This window comes from Elgaria multicarinata, chromosome 10, assembly GCF_023053635.1.
Source record: "Elgaria multicarinata webbii isolate HBS135686 ecotype San Diego chromosome 10, rElgMul1.1.pri, whole genome shotgun sequence".
Lineage (NCBI taxonomy): Eukaryota > Metazoa > Chordata > Lepidosauria > Squamata > Anguidae > Elgaria > Elgaria multicarinata.
The window spans coordinates 56,423,040-56,438,589 of NC_086180.1; the positions used below are offsets into that span (position 1 = coordinate 56,423,040).

Consider the following 15,550-nt stretch of genomic DNA (forward strand, 5'->3'; position numbering starts at 1 on the left):
TTATGTGGTAACTTAAATCACGTTGGCTCTACACAAATCAGTGTTCTACCCTTTCGCCTTCTCAGGGTGGTAAAGCTTCTTTTGGATCCCCTTCTCCAGTGAAGTTAAGGAAAATGGCCCAAATTCTCCTGAGGGGAAGGTTTACAAATGGAGATTCCCTTTGTCCTTTCCCTAGTAAGCAGTGGCTTCGGCGTACTTTTTTGTTATAGCAACCCAGAATCACAATGGTGAAGGAGATCCTTTCAGATTTGTGGCAGATGGGCGGTGCTATGAACCTTAAATTATTTATATTTTGAGATCTGAGTTTTGAGTATGTGGAAACCTACTTCTGCAGTTGCTGAAATATCTAACAAATACAAATAACTATGTCTGAACTTTACATGAGTTATTAGGATAGTATGATATGAATACATTCCAGAAAATATGTTTAAATCTTTTGCTTCCTGACATGCTGATTCCTGGATCGCGGTGAGTTATAGTGTCATTCCCCCTAAGCCTTAACTACCTCAGTTTCCAGGCATGCAGGCATTTTATCCCTTTTTGAGGATCACAGTTTTTCTTGAAGATGCTAAGCCACTGTTCTTCAAAGCTTTTAGTTTTAGTGAGAATAATGCTTGGAAGGAACTGAGAATGTGTCTGTAAAGGATCTGGAAGATATGCTAACGAGAAAAAAATCTTCTGTGTAATGTCTTGAATTATACAGCTTCTATATATAGTATAAATATTATAATCCCCCCCACAAGTATTAGTATATACAGATCAATGATTCTTAAAATGGTGGTTCAGGACTGATATGTATGTGAATGTGTATGCCACCAAAATATTGTTGTGTTATGTTTTTACTTTGATACAGATACCTGACCACAGAATATTATGTGAAGCATCAAGTCTGTGTGTGCACATAAAATCATGGCTTTTCCCTTTAAACTTATAAAAAGTAATTCTTATTAGTGGTGCAATACAAGAACATAATAGTGTGTATATGTGTATTGCTTTTAGAACAGATATTTTCTAAAACAAAGCTTTTAGTCCATTGCTTCATCACTTCTGTAAAAAGTTTTTGGACATTGTGTGCAGCATAGAGGAGAAACATCAGGAACTGTATAATATATAACCAAAACAGTAGGTAGCTGCAAAGAGTAGCTGGAAATTAATTGTGGACTTGAAGCAAAATTACCAAACCTATGTGGCTATTGTGTGTCCAGTAATACCTTTTTCTGAGGCAACATAAATGATTCCTTCATAGTGACTTGAAATGGAAAAAGATGTTGCCTTTCACCAAGTAAGAGAACTGTGCCACTATCAGTGGCTCTCCAGAGCTTCAGATAGGAGTGTTTCCCAGGTCTATCTGGAGATGCTAGGGATTGAACCTGGAATCATCTACATGCAAAGCATGTACCATATTTTCCGGCGTATAAGACGACTGGGCGTATAAGACGACCCACAACTTTTGAGAAGATTTTCCTGGGTTAAAAAGTAGTCTTATACGCCAGAAAATACAGTACTCTGCCACTGAGATGCAGCCCTTCTCCATAGAAATATAACTAGATCATTGGTTCTCAAAGTGTGAGGTTATTTTCTAGCACCTCCCATTATATTTCTATATAAAGCTTCTATATAAATTTCTATATAAAGGTAGGCACTCAGTGCCAACCATCCCCCCTCCCCACCACCTAGCCACTGTAGGAGCCTGAGGCTGCTTGTATTTGACAATCACTGGGGCAGCCAACCCTCTTTCTTCCCTAGTGTGTGTCTTTCCCTCAACTCTCATGGTTCTGTTCCCCCCCCCCCGTTTCTTTGAACTAATCCTATCTTACCTTTAGAGAGACTAGACAGATGCACTTTATGTAAGCTTAATCAATTGTTTTGATCTTACATACACTTGAAGATGCTCAAATAATATTTTCTTGTAAGTTTCTAGATAGCAGTGATGATACTGTCAAAGTAAAATGTACCTCAAAAGTTTAGTACTGTAACAGATATGCTGTTATGATTGTTCTGCAACCTGTGATGATACTGCTAGTCTGTTCTTGTGTGACTAGTGGGTTTAGATTTCACTGCTTAGCATGCTTAACACTGGCAAGCTCCCCAGTGTGAAAATGCCATAGGGTGAGGCTCATTATGGCAAGCTGTGTAACTCCCTCGCTTAGATAAGTCTTCTTCAGTCATAAATGCCAAGTATTCTTGGAGTTATTACTTGTACTTTTTTTTTAAAAAAAACTTTCTTTGTTTGTAGTTTTAGGCCAAATCACAATGCAAGTGTACAATTTGTACAATTAGACATGCATATAGTTAAGGCATGGAAGCAAATGTTATCTGCAAGATGATTTCACTAGTCTAATTTAGTGGCCCTTTTCAGAAGACATCTTAAACCACGGCTTTAACCATGGTGAATAAGGCAAAAAGTCTTATTCACCTTGGTTAAAGCCGTGGTTTAAGGCATCTTCTGAACGAAGCCAGTGGCTATGAAATCGGAGTAGATAAGCTTGCTTTAACTTCATTTTCTAGCTCTCTGACAGTACCATCCTATGTGAGTGTAATGAGGAGTAAGTCTCATTCAGTTCATTGGGACTTAATCCCATTGGTGTTGGATGCTGGGTTGTGGATTCAGTGTAGAATGAACCAGTACAATTTGAAAAAAATGCTATTTCACTTGAACATTTTGACAGCTAGTTGTTCTAATCTATATTTGGCAAACAGAACTGAAAATTGTCAGCTCCTAATTTTTTGAGTTAACTCTCTTACACTATTTCTGGTTTAGTTGCCAATACTATTTTAATTAAAACTGTTTTATTATTTGATGTTAAAAAAAATCTGTTAGCTGCTTCAGGTCCCATCTTGTGGAACAGAGAAGCTAATACAAATATTTAAATGAATTAATGTGCTTTTATTAATTTGTGCTGCTAGATTTAGAATATCAAGAGGAATATGCAGTACTAACTCTTGATTTCAGTTTATTTTTACGGTAATTTTTGAGAACTGCCCAGAGAGCCCTGGCTATTGGGCGGTATAGAAATGTAATAAATAAATAAATAAACTTCTTCATTTAGATTATGGTCAACAGCAATATTCATTTTTGAATTTATCCACACCTATGTGGGAATAAGTTCCATTGATCGTAACATTACCAGAAATGTAGGTAATTCTATCAGGGCTAGGTAATACTTTGGGAGAAACAAATCTGTGTAACAATGTTGGAATGAGAGTCATCTGTGACCAGGATATGAAAGTCTGGTCTGTATTTTCAGCCATAAGAATCTATGATTCAGCACATGAAAAAGAAATGGTTCAGGGTTTGGAAGTTGGCATCCTGGGGACACTTTCAGGATCACAGTGAAAGTGAATACACAGTGCCTGATGCACTCTCAGAAGCTGGTTGGCATGTAGAGAGGCTTAAGTAATGAATGTACTCAGTGGTCTGATGGAAATGTGTTAGTGCTCTGTGTAGTGTATTTGACTGTCATCCCCTGCCATTTATAAACATGCTACTCCCAAGAGTAGGATAATCTGCACAGGAAAAGCATGGAAAGTTTCATTATGGTTTTCTCCCAAACCATAGTGTTATGCTTATATAGAATATAATTTCTCAGTCTCCTGATTCTAGCTCCCAGTATAGTAGCACTGGATCTTGGGACAACTCAGGCCTTAGCTAGACCTAAGGTTTATCCCGGGATCGGCCCGGGGTCATCCCTGTTCATGTAAATGACACACACCGGATCCCGGGAGCAGGCAGGGACGACCCCGGGATGATCCCAGGATAAACCTTACATCTAGCTAAGGCCTCACATTGAAAATGCGTACATACCCTTGGTGATCAAAGTACTTTTTTAATGATTAAATGATTATGCTGGGAAAAGAACTTTCTTGGGTGTGGCAGGCCACCTTTGGAATCCACTTCTCCAGGAGGTTTGTCTTGTGCCTATATTATCTTTACAGTACCTGGACAAGGTGAATATGTTTTTATTCCAGGACTTAAAACTGCTTAAATACCGCTTTAAATGGCTGTTCTATGTTTGTTGTTATTAATATTCCATTATACTGTTTATTTTGTATGTTTTGTAAATTACTCTGGAAACTTTCTGTTGAAGATTCAGTATAGAATAAATAAGCAACATAAAGTGCAAAGGGGCATATCCAAGTTTATTTGCTAGCAAGTCAGAAATCTCCATGTTTCATAATAACTGTAGTACTCCAGATATTAACGTAGCATAATGTTAATGTGAAATTGGTAGTTTTGTTTTGTTTTTACATAAATGGTACATAGGCAATGTTAGGTAGGTCATATTACAATCAATATTGATACTTCGTTGATAATGAGGGATAAGCATATTCAGAAACGTAATGGGATCATACCACTTTGTTTTTATTCTTAATATTCAATATATTTAGTCTTAATATTCAATATACCATATTTCTTCGATTGTAAGACGCCATCGATTGTAAGACACACACTAATTTCAGTACCACCAACAGAAAAAAAGCTTTGATTCTAAGAATAATAATCGCACCCGTGATTCTAAGATGCACCCCGTTTTTAGAGATGTTTATATGGGGGTAAAGTGTGTCTTAGAATCGAAGAAATATGGTATCACTAACTAGTAACAAGAATGTTTTGTATATATGCTTTTACTGTTACACCAAGCCTTTGAAAGAGACAGGATATAAATGAAAATGAATATATACACTCAAACTGCTCCTTGGTTGTATAACTGTGCTCTTTTTAAAAATACACTGCTGCACTGGTGTCTGTAGGTTTTGTCTTAAGACACGTTATGAAGTATGCATCTTCCTGTCATTAGTATAGTCTTCCTTTGCTTTCTACTTAGCATGAGTGCTCTGGAAACATTGCTTGTACTTTTCTCAAGGATGTTTTTACTCTTTGATAAAAGTACTCAGGAGCACTGGCTTGGTATAATGCTAAAAAGAATACTGAAAGAAATCTTAGCTAGCCAAAAAACAGGGGCATTCAAATTCTGTTTTAAGTATGATGTTAATTTTTGGGAGGACCCTGACACAGCTGATATATATATATTTTAAAAAAGGCCAGATGGCATTTTTATGGAATACCTACAGCCTACTACAAGTTTTTGTTGCTTTAGTCTTTAGTCCAGGAAAGGGAAATACAACATTTGTACAGAGAGCTAACGCTGATCCTTCTGTTGGGGTTGTCTTCATTATATAATGCCAACTGCAAGTATTATTTTATCGTGAAAATAACATGCAAAATACTGGCTTTAAATTTTTTTAAAAAGTTCAGTACATCAGTCATAATAATCGAACACTTGGTCTTCCAAAGTGCTAAGTTTACAATGTTTGGACCATATGCCATGCATGCTTGCGATTAAAAAAATAAAGATACAGTAGCCTGAAGCTATAAATGCTTATACAATGGACTAATACATAATATAAGGCCATGTTGGCTGTTTTTCTTATTTCCTGTCAAACAGAAATTAGGTTTAGGCCAACCTTTTCTACATTCCATGTTTAGGTTGTACTCTTAAACACGCTTCCTAAGGAGTAAACTTAGACGGTGGGAATCTCCTAAACATGCATAGGATTGTATAGTGCGCCCAAACAAAATGACCAAGAAAATATTACACTGGAATTGTATGCAGCACTAGTCTGCCAACTAATTATTTTTTGCAGTGAACCTCAGGAGAGATCTGTAGCATGGTGTCCTCCAGATGTTTTACACTAAAATGCCAGCTGAGGCTGATGGGAGCTGAAGTCCAAAGGTTCAGAAGGGCACCAGGATGGGGAAGGCTGCTTTAATTGATGGCATCGATTATGCATTACCAAATAAGAATCATTCCAAGTTACTCTGCTTAACGTGTCTTTAAGCACTAAGTTGAAAACTTTAAATCTTTGAATGACTTCAGTGATATGCTTCCAGTGCAAAGCTCATGTGTTTTACACTACACTACATGAGTTCCTATGGCATATGTAAAGTATGGACTTGTATAGACTTTCATCCTATTTTAATTATAGCAAAGCATGTTTAAGTATATAAAATGACTCTAAAGGACTGTTGAAGTTCTTAGGCTACATTAAGATCTATGCCAGCAATGGAAACTTAAAATCAGGAGTCGGTAACTTGTGGCCCTTCAGATGTTTTAGCTACAACTCCCATCAGCTCTAGCCAATGGGTGAGGGATGATGGGAGTTGTAATCCAAAAATCTGGAGGGCCAGAAGTGGTCTACCTCTTCTTAAAATGAACACTGTACTAAGGACAGGTTCGCAATCTCAGTTTAAGTCATGGTGGTTTATAAGCTATAAACAGCTCTCTATGCCCTGTCACATGATCAGGCAAATAAACTAGTGTGCGTGATTTATTCTTCCCCCCCCCTCGCCCCTCCTCACTCTGTAGTCCTCCCACCCAGGTAGGCAGGTATCCCAGTTTCCTTTACAGTGGAAACCATATCCTACCGTCCCTCATACTGCTGCCTGTCTCCGATTGGCCTGCTTTGCGCTAGGGGCAACTTCTTCTGTCTCCTCTCTCTGCCAATTCCCCTCTGTTCTCTACACAGCTTTGATTTGTAGCTGCCTCCCCACACAGCCACCAACGCCACATTGCCCTGATTCTCAGGGCTTTCCTTCCCACTCCTTCCCCCACTTCCACCGCACTGCTTCCCAAGCCGGATTTCCAAGCCCTTTTTTTATTTCCAGCTGTGTGCACTGAAAAGGGCTGGTGGCTTATAAGTCTTAGAAAGTCTGCAGGAATGGGACAAAATTCCATAAAAGGGTTCTCTTCATGGGGAGGTACATGATGCACAACTAAACCCCTGCATGGCTATGCCTCTCCGGAAACATGTGGGTTATACTATGTGTAAAAGTTTTGTGGGAGGCGCATGGGCAAAACACACTTTGACATTTTGCAGAGTATTTCTCCAAGGAGGAGGAGAGGGTGTAGTTGGCAGGGTAATCTGTTGCAAGGCAATCTCCTTAACCCACGCAGGAGTGTCAGACGACATGCTAGCCCACAATGGGTAAAATAACCCTACTGCAACCTTTGGGTTCCAAGGGTGACTTATTTGGGGAAATAACCCACCGTGGCTGGGAAAAGAGCTGACAGACGACACACTAAGCAGTCATGGGTTAAATGAACCATTGTAGTTTGTTTAACCTATTGTGGATTAACATGGTATCTAAACTGAGACAGATATTAAGAGAAGCTACTTTTGGAGATGATCAAAAAGTAAATGATTACAATTGTTGAATAAATGAAAACTATCTTGAAAAAAAACTTGGCACAAACTAAAATAGGTATTTTTGGGACGTTGTCATTAAAACTTCATGCATTTATGTTGCAAAGGATGTCATTAGTTAAAACAAGCCCTTATTTCATTATTTATATTTTGGACCTGCATTTTCAGCCATTGACATACTGAAAAACACCTTTTATGTTTTAGGTAACCTACTAATAAGATTATCATTTTTCAAAGCTGAATTTATTACAAAATGCCATTTTCCAATTAGTGTAATTTTATTTGTTTTTGTGTGTGAATTAATTTGCTTTCATATACATAAGGGGTGGGCAACCTGTGGCTCTTGGAGGCCACCTATCTGGCCAACCAAAGGTGTCTTGTTTCCCCATTGTGCTGCTGCCACCATCAGCCAAGTCTGCTGGGATGGCCATCCTTGCATGCCGCATTTTCTATCAGCGATCCTGTTCAAGATTGTGGGGGTGGGGTGAGGTGGAGAAACTTTAAAATCACTGTTTACCAGCTGCAAATAAATGATCAGATTAAAAGTTTAAAGCTGAAAGAGCCCTAAATATAGTTTCTCTGCTCCATTTTCAGGCTGTTGAAAACACTTGGTGCTTGCAATATTTAGTGTTGCAGCCTGTTTTCATGTGGTTACAAATTCACAGATGGAATTATATGGATTTACAATATATAAGCCCACTCTTCTTCCAACTAAACCTCCTGCGCCCTCAAAAAGCCTCTCCTGAGGTTCAGGGAATTACCAGGAAAGGCATGCAATGTGCTTTGGGTCTACAGTGAGGTTGGGGAATCTGAAAGTTGGGCAGAACCAAATTGTAGGAGCTCCACTCATGCAATCTGCCTCTGCCTAATTTCAGCAATCTCATTGCTTTCAACTGTAAATTTCTGAGCCACTTCCTATGTTGTTCCTGCGGATTCCCTGACTTGTATGAGAAGCCTAATCTCTTTGTCTTCATGCATGTAGTGTAAGTTATTTTGATCTGAATCTCTTTGGATCCAATAGCCACAGTTTTCCCTACTATATAACTATTGACAGTTGTTTGGGTATTTCCTAAGCCAGCCAGATCTGGCATTGTATTAAAATGGAATTTTCCCATACTTTTTGTCATCCAGTACTTTTGTTCGACAAAAGTAGGGATGGCTTACTACAGTCTGATGCATTATATGCTCGCATACATGTTGTCATACAGCTTGAATGAACCTGCTCTTGGATATTTAGCTTGTTTTCAAGAGTACTGAGGAAAGTGCACTTTAAGAATCGCAAGACTTGAACTGCGGTTCCTTCTTAAAGGAAAAAAATAACTTAAAATCAGATTCTAATTGTTTATGCTGTTTCATTTAATTTTGTTGTCTGGTCTCCTTTAGGTTGTATACATCACCAAAGAAGAAAGTTGCTCCAGTGCAAAAATCTATTAGTCCACTAGTTTGGTGCAGGCAAATACTGGATTACCCAACTCCAGATATTGAATGTGCTAAAAAATCATTGATCCACAGGCTTGAACAGACAATGTCAGGTGAGTTTGTGAATCAGTTTATATGCTAACATAGTATACAAAAGAGTAATATTTAAATATCAAAGGTGGGTTTTTTAAAAAGAAAAATGTAGTGGTTATGATCCAGTAAAAGTTGAGTGGCTTTAAGTCAAATTGGAGTAAGTGGAAAGGTTAAACACATACTTGAATTTTTCACGTTGAAATCAGTGGGACATAAGAATTTAACATTAGATACTAACAGCAACTTGGGAATGGGGTTTGTTCCCTCAGAGCTGCATCACACACTACCATTTTATACTGAATGCATCTCTGTGTAGGAGATTACCCGTATACAGTAACATATCAGTGGTTTTTATCCAGCCAGGAGTACACAGACGAGGCAGCTGCCTACTTAGATTAATCTTTGTGTGTATTGTATTGTATGAAACAACCCTCAGTTTAACTTTTTTTGTGTGAAAAGTCTTTCTTTTTTCAGGCCAAAGTACAGAAGATGAGCTAAATTTTTCTGCCCTGGTGTGTCATCAGAATGGACTCTTAGAAATTAGCCACATTACATCTATAAGCTAACATTGACCTGGTTTTCACATAATGACAATCCAGAGTACTTGTTGAATCATGGATTGTTGTTTTGTGCAAACCCTGCACTATGGTTTCACTCTGTGGTGTTAACCATAAACACCCAGAGTTCACAACCCTGGATTCTCTTCCTGGCTTGTTCATGGTTAACAATCCATAATGAAACCATAGTGCAGGGTTCACACATGATGACAACCCATGATTCAGCAACAGCCCATACACTCTTACTTAACTCATACTCTGGATTGTCATTATGTTCAAGACAGGCCACTGATGTGATTATAGAAAGATCCAGTCAATTTGAAGCATTCAGCTCACTGCTTTGTTTGTTACTATTGATTTATTACTCTTTTGTCCCACCTTCCTGAATTGAGCTCAGGATGGTGTATATGGTTCTCCTCTATCCTCCTCCTCTTTCTATTATTCTCTCAATAACATTGTGAGGTAGATTGGGCTAAGAGTGTGGCTGATCTGGCACCATTTTATGGCTATTATTTTCTCTGACCACTGTTTGACTCTTTGATGGCCTGGTTCACACAATCACTGCAGCGCACTATGGCTTAAATAAACCATGCTGGGTTGGAGCACATGCAGCAGCTATTTTGAATATTCAGGCTGTAACAAGCATGGCTTATTGTGTTGTCTGATCCAGACAAGGGATGTGGGCTGTTGTGGGTGGCTTATTAACCACGGCAACAACTCATCCTCACTAGGTTTGGACATAACAATAAATCACGGCAACCACATGGCTTGAATATTCAAAATGGCCACTGGCATGCACTGCATCCCACATGGATTATTTAAGCCATGGTAGGCTGTTGTCATCATACGAACTGGGCCAATATCTTGCAAGGAAAGATATGGAGGGCCCTACAAATCATCTTTAAGCAGCCTTTGTAGTTTTGGCTGCTACTTTTGTTTCCATAGACGGATGCAGGCTATGGTACAAATTGGCTAGTTCAAATATAGATATGTGCTTGTTGTTTTGCTCCGAGAGCTCCACACAGATATTACAGCAAGTGTAAGAGTAGGTTCTTTGACTGAACACTTTAGGATTAACCAAGGGGTCAAACAGGCTTGTCTTTTGGTCCTCTTTCTATTTAACTTATGCTTAAATGATTTATTATTATTATTATTATTATTATTATTTATTTATATAGCACCATCAATGTACATGGTGCTGTACAGAGTAAAACAGTAAATAGCAAGACCCTGCCGCATAGGCTTACAATCTAATAAAATCATAGTAAAACAATAAGGAGGGGAAGAGAATGCCAACAGGTACAGGGAAGGGTAAGCAGGCACAGGGTAGGGAAAAACTAACAGTAGAAAGTAACAGTAGAAGTCTGCACAACATCAAGTTTTAAAAGCTTTAGGAAAAAGAAAAGCTTTAGGAAAAAGAAAAGTACCTAAATTAACTGGTTCAGAATTTGTTTCTCGATACCAGCAAGATTTCTGTTCTCTTATAGGCTGCTAACATAGTAGTTTTATGTTTAACCTTTGTTGGATTGAGACCTTTGTCAAGGCATGCTGAGTATCATCTTGAAGCAAAACTACAAATTAATTATTTTAAAGTTATGGTTTTGGGGAGGAGACTTCAGCAATATCAACCGTCTATTAGTGGCCATAAGTTAGAGCAATGTAAAGAATTTAAATATCTTAGGATAATTTTTAGGGAGACACTTTCCTTAATAAAGTACTACATGAGATTAAAATTAGACTCACAACTTCACAGTATTTAAAGTAAACAATTCATACTTGAATGAAGTTTTCTGCTCTTTTGTGCAGCCCTCAAGAGACACAGCCTCTATAGTAATCCATTCAGCACTGTCAATTACACAAACTCCTATAGTCCAAATGCTGGCAGCCCCTACAACAGTAGCTTCAACTCTCCTTCCTCCACACCAGTGAAACCTCCTTTAGTAAAACAACTCATACTTCCTGGCAACTCAGGTAAGGGCCTCAAATGTGAAGACCAAATAGTAAGTTGCAAGTGATATGCATCAAGAAAAATTGTAAATTCTGAATGTTTTCTTTCATTAAGAGATTTGTATATTAACAGAACTGTTCAGTAGGGGGAATATTACTATATTTATAGTGGTTTCTTATACTAGCAGTGCTTCCTACTAATCTGATCAGTCTCTTTTCTCTATTCTAGTCAGCTAAATTGTGTTTAAATATAATTAAATTCTGTTTAAATATAGTTAATATAGGAGAGCCTAAAGGCTATAATTGGAGTAATAATGCATATAGATAGCATTAACAACATATGGAAAATGACCAAACGAAGCAACTTCTTAACTGCGCTATTGCTACTGAGGCGGAAGATAATTCCCCACCATTATCTCCAATATCTCCATGATAAAAATGTTCACGCATTACATTGGATGAAACTTGCAGCCAGAATTCAGAAGGGCCATGGAGAGAGATGCAGATAGTATACTGAAACAGATTTGAGATCTGATGATTTTTCAATTGTTTCAAGAGTAATTGCATGGTTTGTGACTTGGGCCCTTTCTACACCTAAGGATTGTCCCAGGAAAATGGAAGGATCATTCCTGCCTGCTCCCGGGATCCCCTGTGTGTAATTTGCATGCACAGGGATGATCCTGGGACGATCCCTGGAAAAAAGACAGGTGTAGAAACGGCCTTGGTCTCATTCTAACTCTGCATATGCGATTCTGTATAAATAAAGTACTATAAACAAGAGCAATGCTTTTATCATTTCTCTAGCACTTTGAGAGTCCAAAGTGTCTTGTAATTCTTGTTTCACTGTACCCTTGCAACAGTATTCTGAAGTAAATAAGTCTAAAATGGTGACTTGCTGAAGTGAGCCATCCTACAAATATGAGTTTGTCCAAAGTCCTGTCCAACTACACAGGTGCAACTAGATATAGTACAAATTTGTGTTGAAGTGGTTCTTGATATTTCTTTTATTTTTTTGGGGGGGGGGGGCAGAATATCTGATGCTTACAAATTCCTTTTTAACCCTATGGATACATAGTTTATGTGTCAGTTTTGTCTTTATTTAATACCAAGAAATGAAGGGTGAATTAATGAAACTTAAAATGCACTTAATTTGAAGATGGCAATGGAACCAGAAGTAAATACACAAATAATTCTGTAAAGCAGCTGCTGTGGGCGCCACTACAACTAGTTACATAATGGCTGCCGCAGAGGCCTGGCTATTCAAGAGAGGTTGGTGGAGAGAAATAATTAGGCTAGAGGCTAGGAGAGAGGAGAAAATAGCACAACAAGGGGGTAGAGAAATGAGAAAGAGCAAGGCTAGAAGCTAGGAAGGTGATAAATAGTGGGCTAAAGGGGGGGGAGAAATAGCAAAGGTAGAGGCTGGGAGTTGAGAGAACAGCACAATAAGGTGGTGAGTCGGAGAGAAAGAGCAAGGCTAGGGGCTAGGAATAGAGAAAAAGAAGGGAGAGAAAGAGCAAGGCTATGTATAATTGCTAGAAAGTTGAGGTTTTGTATATATGCCATTCATATGTATTCATTGCTTTGGATATATACAAATCCATGTACATATATTTTAAAAATGGGAGGGGGCGGGAAATTAAAAAAACTTTGTGGATGCCTGTAGGTGCTACATTGGTGACTCCTACTATAAAGGTTGATTGTTTCCAAAAGTGTTTCCTCAAGAACAAATTAAGTGTTTCACTGTTTTATCCCAGTTACAGTTCTCTTTATCTGTGCTAAGCAAGATTAATGTTATTTGACACATTGTAAATTGATCTGCACCTAAACTAAAGAAAAGTGAACTTGCGTGTCAGCTAGCTTAAGTTGCATTTTCTAGTACAACTCTCCCCTCCCCCTTGTTAAATTATTCACACAGGTAATATAGTCGAAGTTTGTCTTGGATTTTTTTTTCTATTTTTCCTTTCCTTATAGGTCACTTCAAAAGTTCAGCAGATAGAAATCCTCCACTTAGCCCGCAATCCTCTATAGACAGTGAATTAAGTGCTTCAGAAATGGACGAAGACTCAATTGGATCAAATTACAAACTGAACGATTTAACAGATGTGCAAATTTTAGCTCGGATGCAAGAAGAAAGTAAGTATCTCCAATCTTTACTAATGTTTTTTAGGGAACTGATTCTTGTTGGTAAATTGTAGAGATTTAACATGAAAAACATCTACATCATAATGTAATAAGTGTTTGGCTGCACTGTCCTAGTATCAGGAAGGAAGAAGAGGATGCATGGGCTTAGGAAGCCAATAGGCCAGGATAAATGAGTTGGGGACATGATAGGAAATGGGAGAGAAAATGGGTAGAGAAGAGAGGTACACATTGCCAGGAGATGCAGAGGTAATTTTCTATAATTTGGCTTTAAACTGTTGTAGTGAGGCAAGAGTAGTTGATGGTTTATGATGGTTTTTCTTGCCCTTCTTTCAGTCAGGAGGACATGTATCTTGTGGATTAGCCTCTTTTGGGGGTGTTGGGTAGGCTGTTCTAAAGAAGAGAAGCTTCAAACCCAGATGACTTCCTGACTGTGATTGCAAGCCTGCCTTAAAAGAGACAGGAGAGTGCAAGTGCATGTGTGAGCGGCAGGATTTATTACAGGACCTAGGAGATGAGTGGCCAAGTCTGTCAGGAAGCCATGTTGAGGGCAGCAATTGCCAGGATTAGATCCAAGACCTGGCAAAATTTCAGTTAGGACTTACGAGGCAGGTTTTTTCTCAAAGTGTGATGGGTTAGCTAATAAGCTGGGGTGTAATCCAGGCAAGTCAGAGCTGTTGTTGGTCAGTAGGAGAGCTGAACTAAGAGTGGAGATATGCCCTGTTCTGTATTGGGGCTGCACTCCCCTGAAAGATTGGTTGCTTGGGAGTGCTTCTGGACCTGGCCTTAGTTCTTGATGCTTAAGCTGCAGCTGTGGCTAGGAGTGCATTTGTATAGCTTCTGTTCGTGTGCAAGCTATTCCCCTTCCTGAATAAAGCAGGTCTGACAACTGTTACACATGCCCTGGTCACATTCTGACTGTTTTAATGCATTCTACATGGGGTTGCCTTTGAACTTCAAACAATGTTCCTACTCTTAGGTCTCCGACAAGAATATGCAGCTACTGCTTCTCGGCGTAGCTCTGGTTCTTCATGCAGTTCAATGAGGCGAGGAACATTTAGTGACCAAGAACTTGATGCACAGAGCTTAGAGGATGAAGAAGACAGCTGCCATCATGCAGTGCACCCAGCGGTTAACCGGTTCTCTCCATCCCCACGTAATTCACCACGGCCTTCACCAAAGCAGTCCCCAAGGAATTCTCCCAGATCTCGATCGCCTGCTAGAGGAATAGAGTACAGTAGAGTGTCACCCCAGCCTATGATTAGCCGCTTGCAGCAGCCTCGTCTTTCACTTCAAGGCCATCCCACTGATTTACAGACTAGCAGTGTCAAAAATGAAGGTAAAGGATTCGTCTCAAATTTTGTGCATCAAGCATTAAAATAGTGGTGGTGGTGGTGCTCCTAGTAAGTATACTGCTTAATAGGTAGTATTTTAAAACCAGCTGCATGGTGTGGCATTACTGCTGAATTGCTGAGAAACATGCAAGAAAAGCATCTTGACCGTTCTTTTCATTAGCATGACTAGAAATCAATAAGCTGAGAAAGTAATTGAGCGAATTAGTAAATATAGAGTATTGCCATTCTGTGGCTGCATAGTTTTCAAATTGCTCTAGTGCTGAGTAGTCCATCAGGCAGAATATACAGCAGAAGAGTGTCAAGGCCAGCTTGGCCAAAAAAAAGTTATTCGTTTTCCCCATGTACTGTTGGGAACAGAATTAGTAATAATAATTGTTGCCACTCCGAGATGAGACCCATGAACAATATTGCTTACAAAACATGTGAACTGCTGAATTATTATAGCTGGATTGAATATTCCCTGCTAATATATATGGAGAGAGGAAAGATAAATGTGTGATGAATTTATAGTGTTTGGGAATCTAAAAGGGTGCTTTTAACATCAAGGACAAATACAGAAAAAGAAAAAACCAGAATGTATGTTCTGTCAGCATTTTCAATGAAAAGGTATTGCAATTTTATATGGAGCTTAATGAGGTATGTAAAACTAGCATTTGATTGGTGACCACTAAACTTGACTTCTCACAAATTACGGAGAAATCTAAATTGAACCTGCACTACGAGATCCCATGTACAATATTTCATACTGTTATTTTTCTGTTCTTGTTGGATGTCCCTGTTCCTTCTCAACTCTTCACCTGCTTTAGCTATCTTAAGGCATGCCTTCAGATAACT

The 15,550-nt window shown here is 38.7% G+C and overlaps 1 protein-coding gene across 1 annotated transcript in view; it reads left to right on the plus strand.

The window, feature by feature from the left end:
• SLAIN2 (SLAIN motif family member 2) overlaps positions 1-15,550 on the plus strand; it is a 41,881-nt gene that overhangs the window by 828 nt on the left and 25,503 nt on the right. The window contains exons 2-5 of the mRNA XM_063135775.1: positions 8,590-8,738; positions 11,082-11,246; positions 13,194-13,355; positions 14,341-14,700. Of these exons, the coding sequence (XP_062991845.1) occupies positions 8,590-8,738; positions 11,082-11,246; positions 13,194-13,355; positions 14,341-14,700 (836 nt within the window). The remainder of the gene's footprint in view (positions 1-8,589; positions 8,739-11,081; positions 11,247-13,193; positions 13,356-14,340; positions 14,701-15,550) is intronic.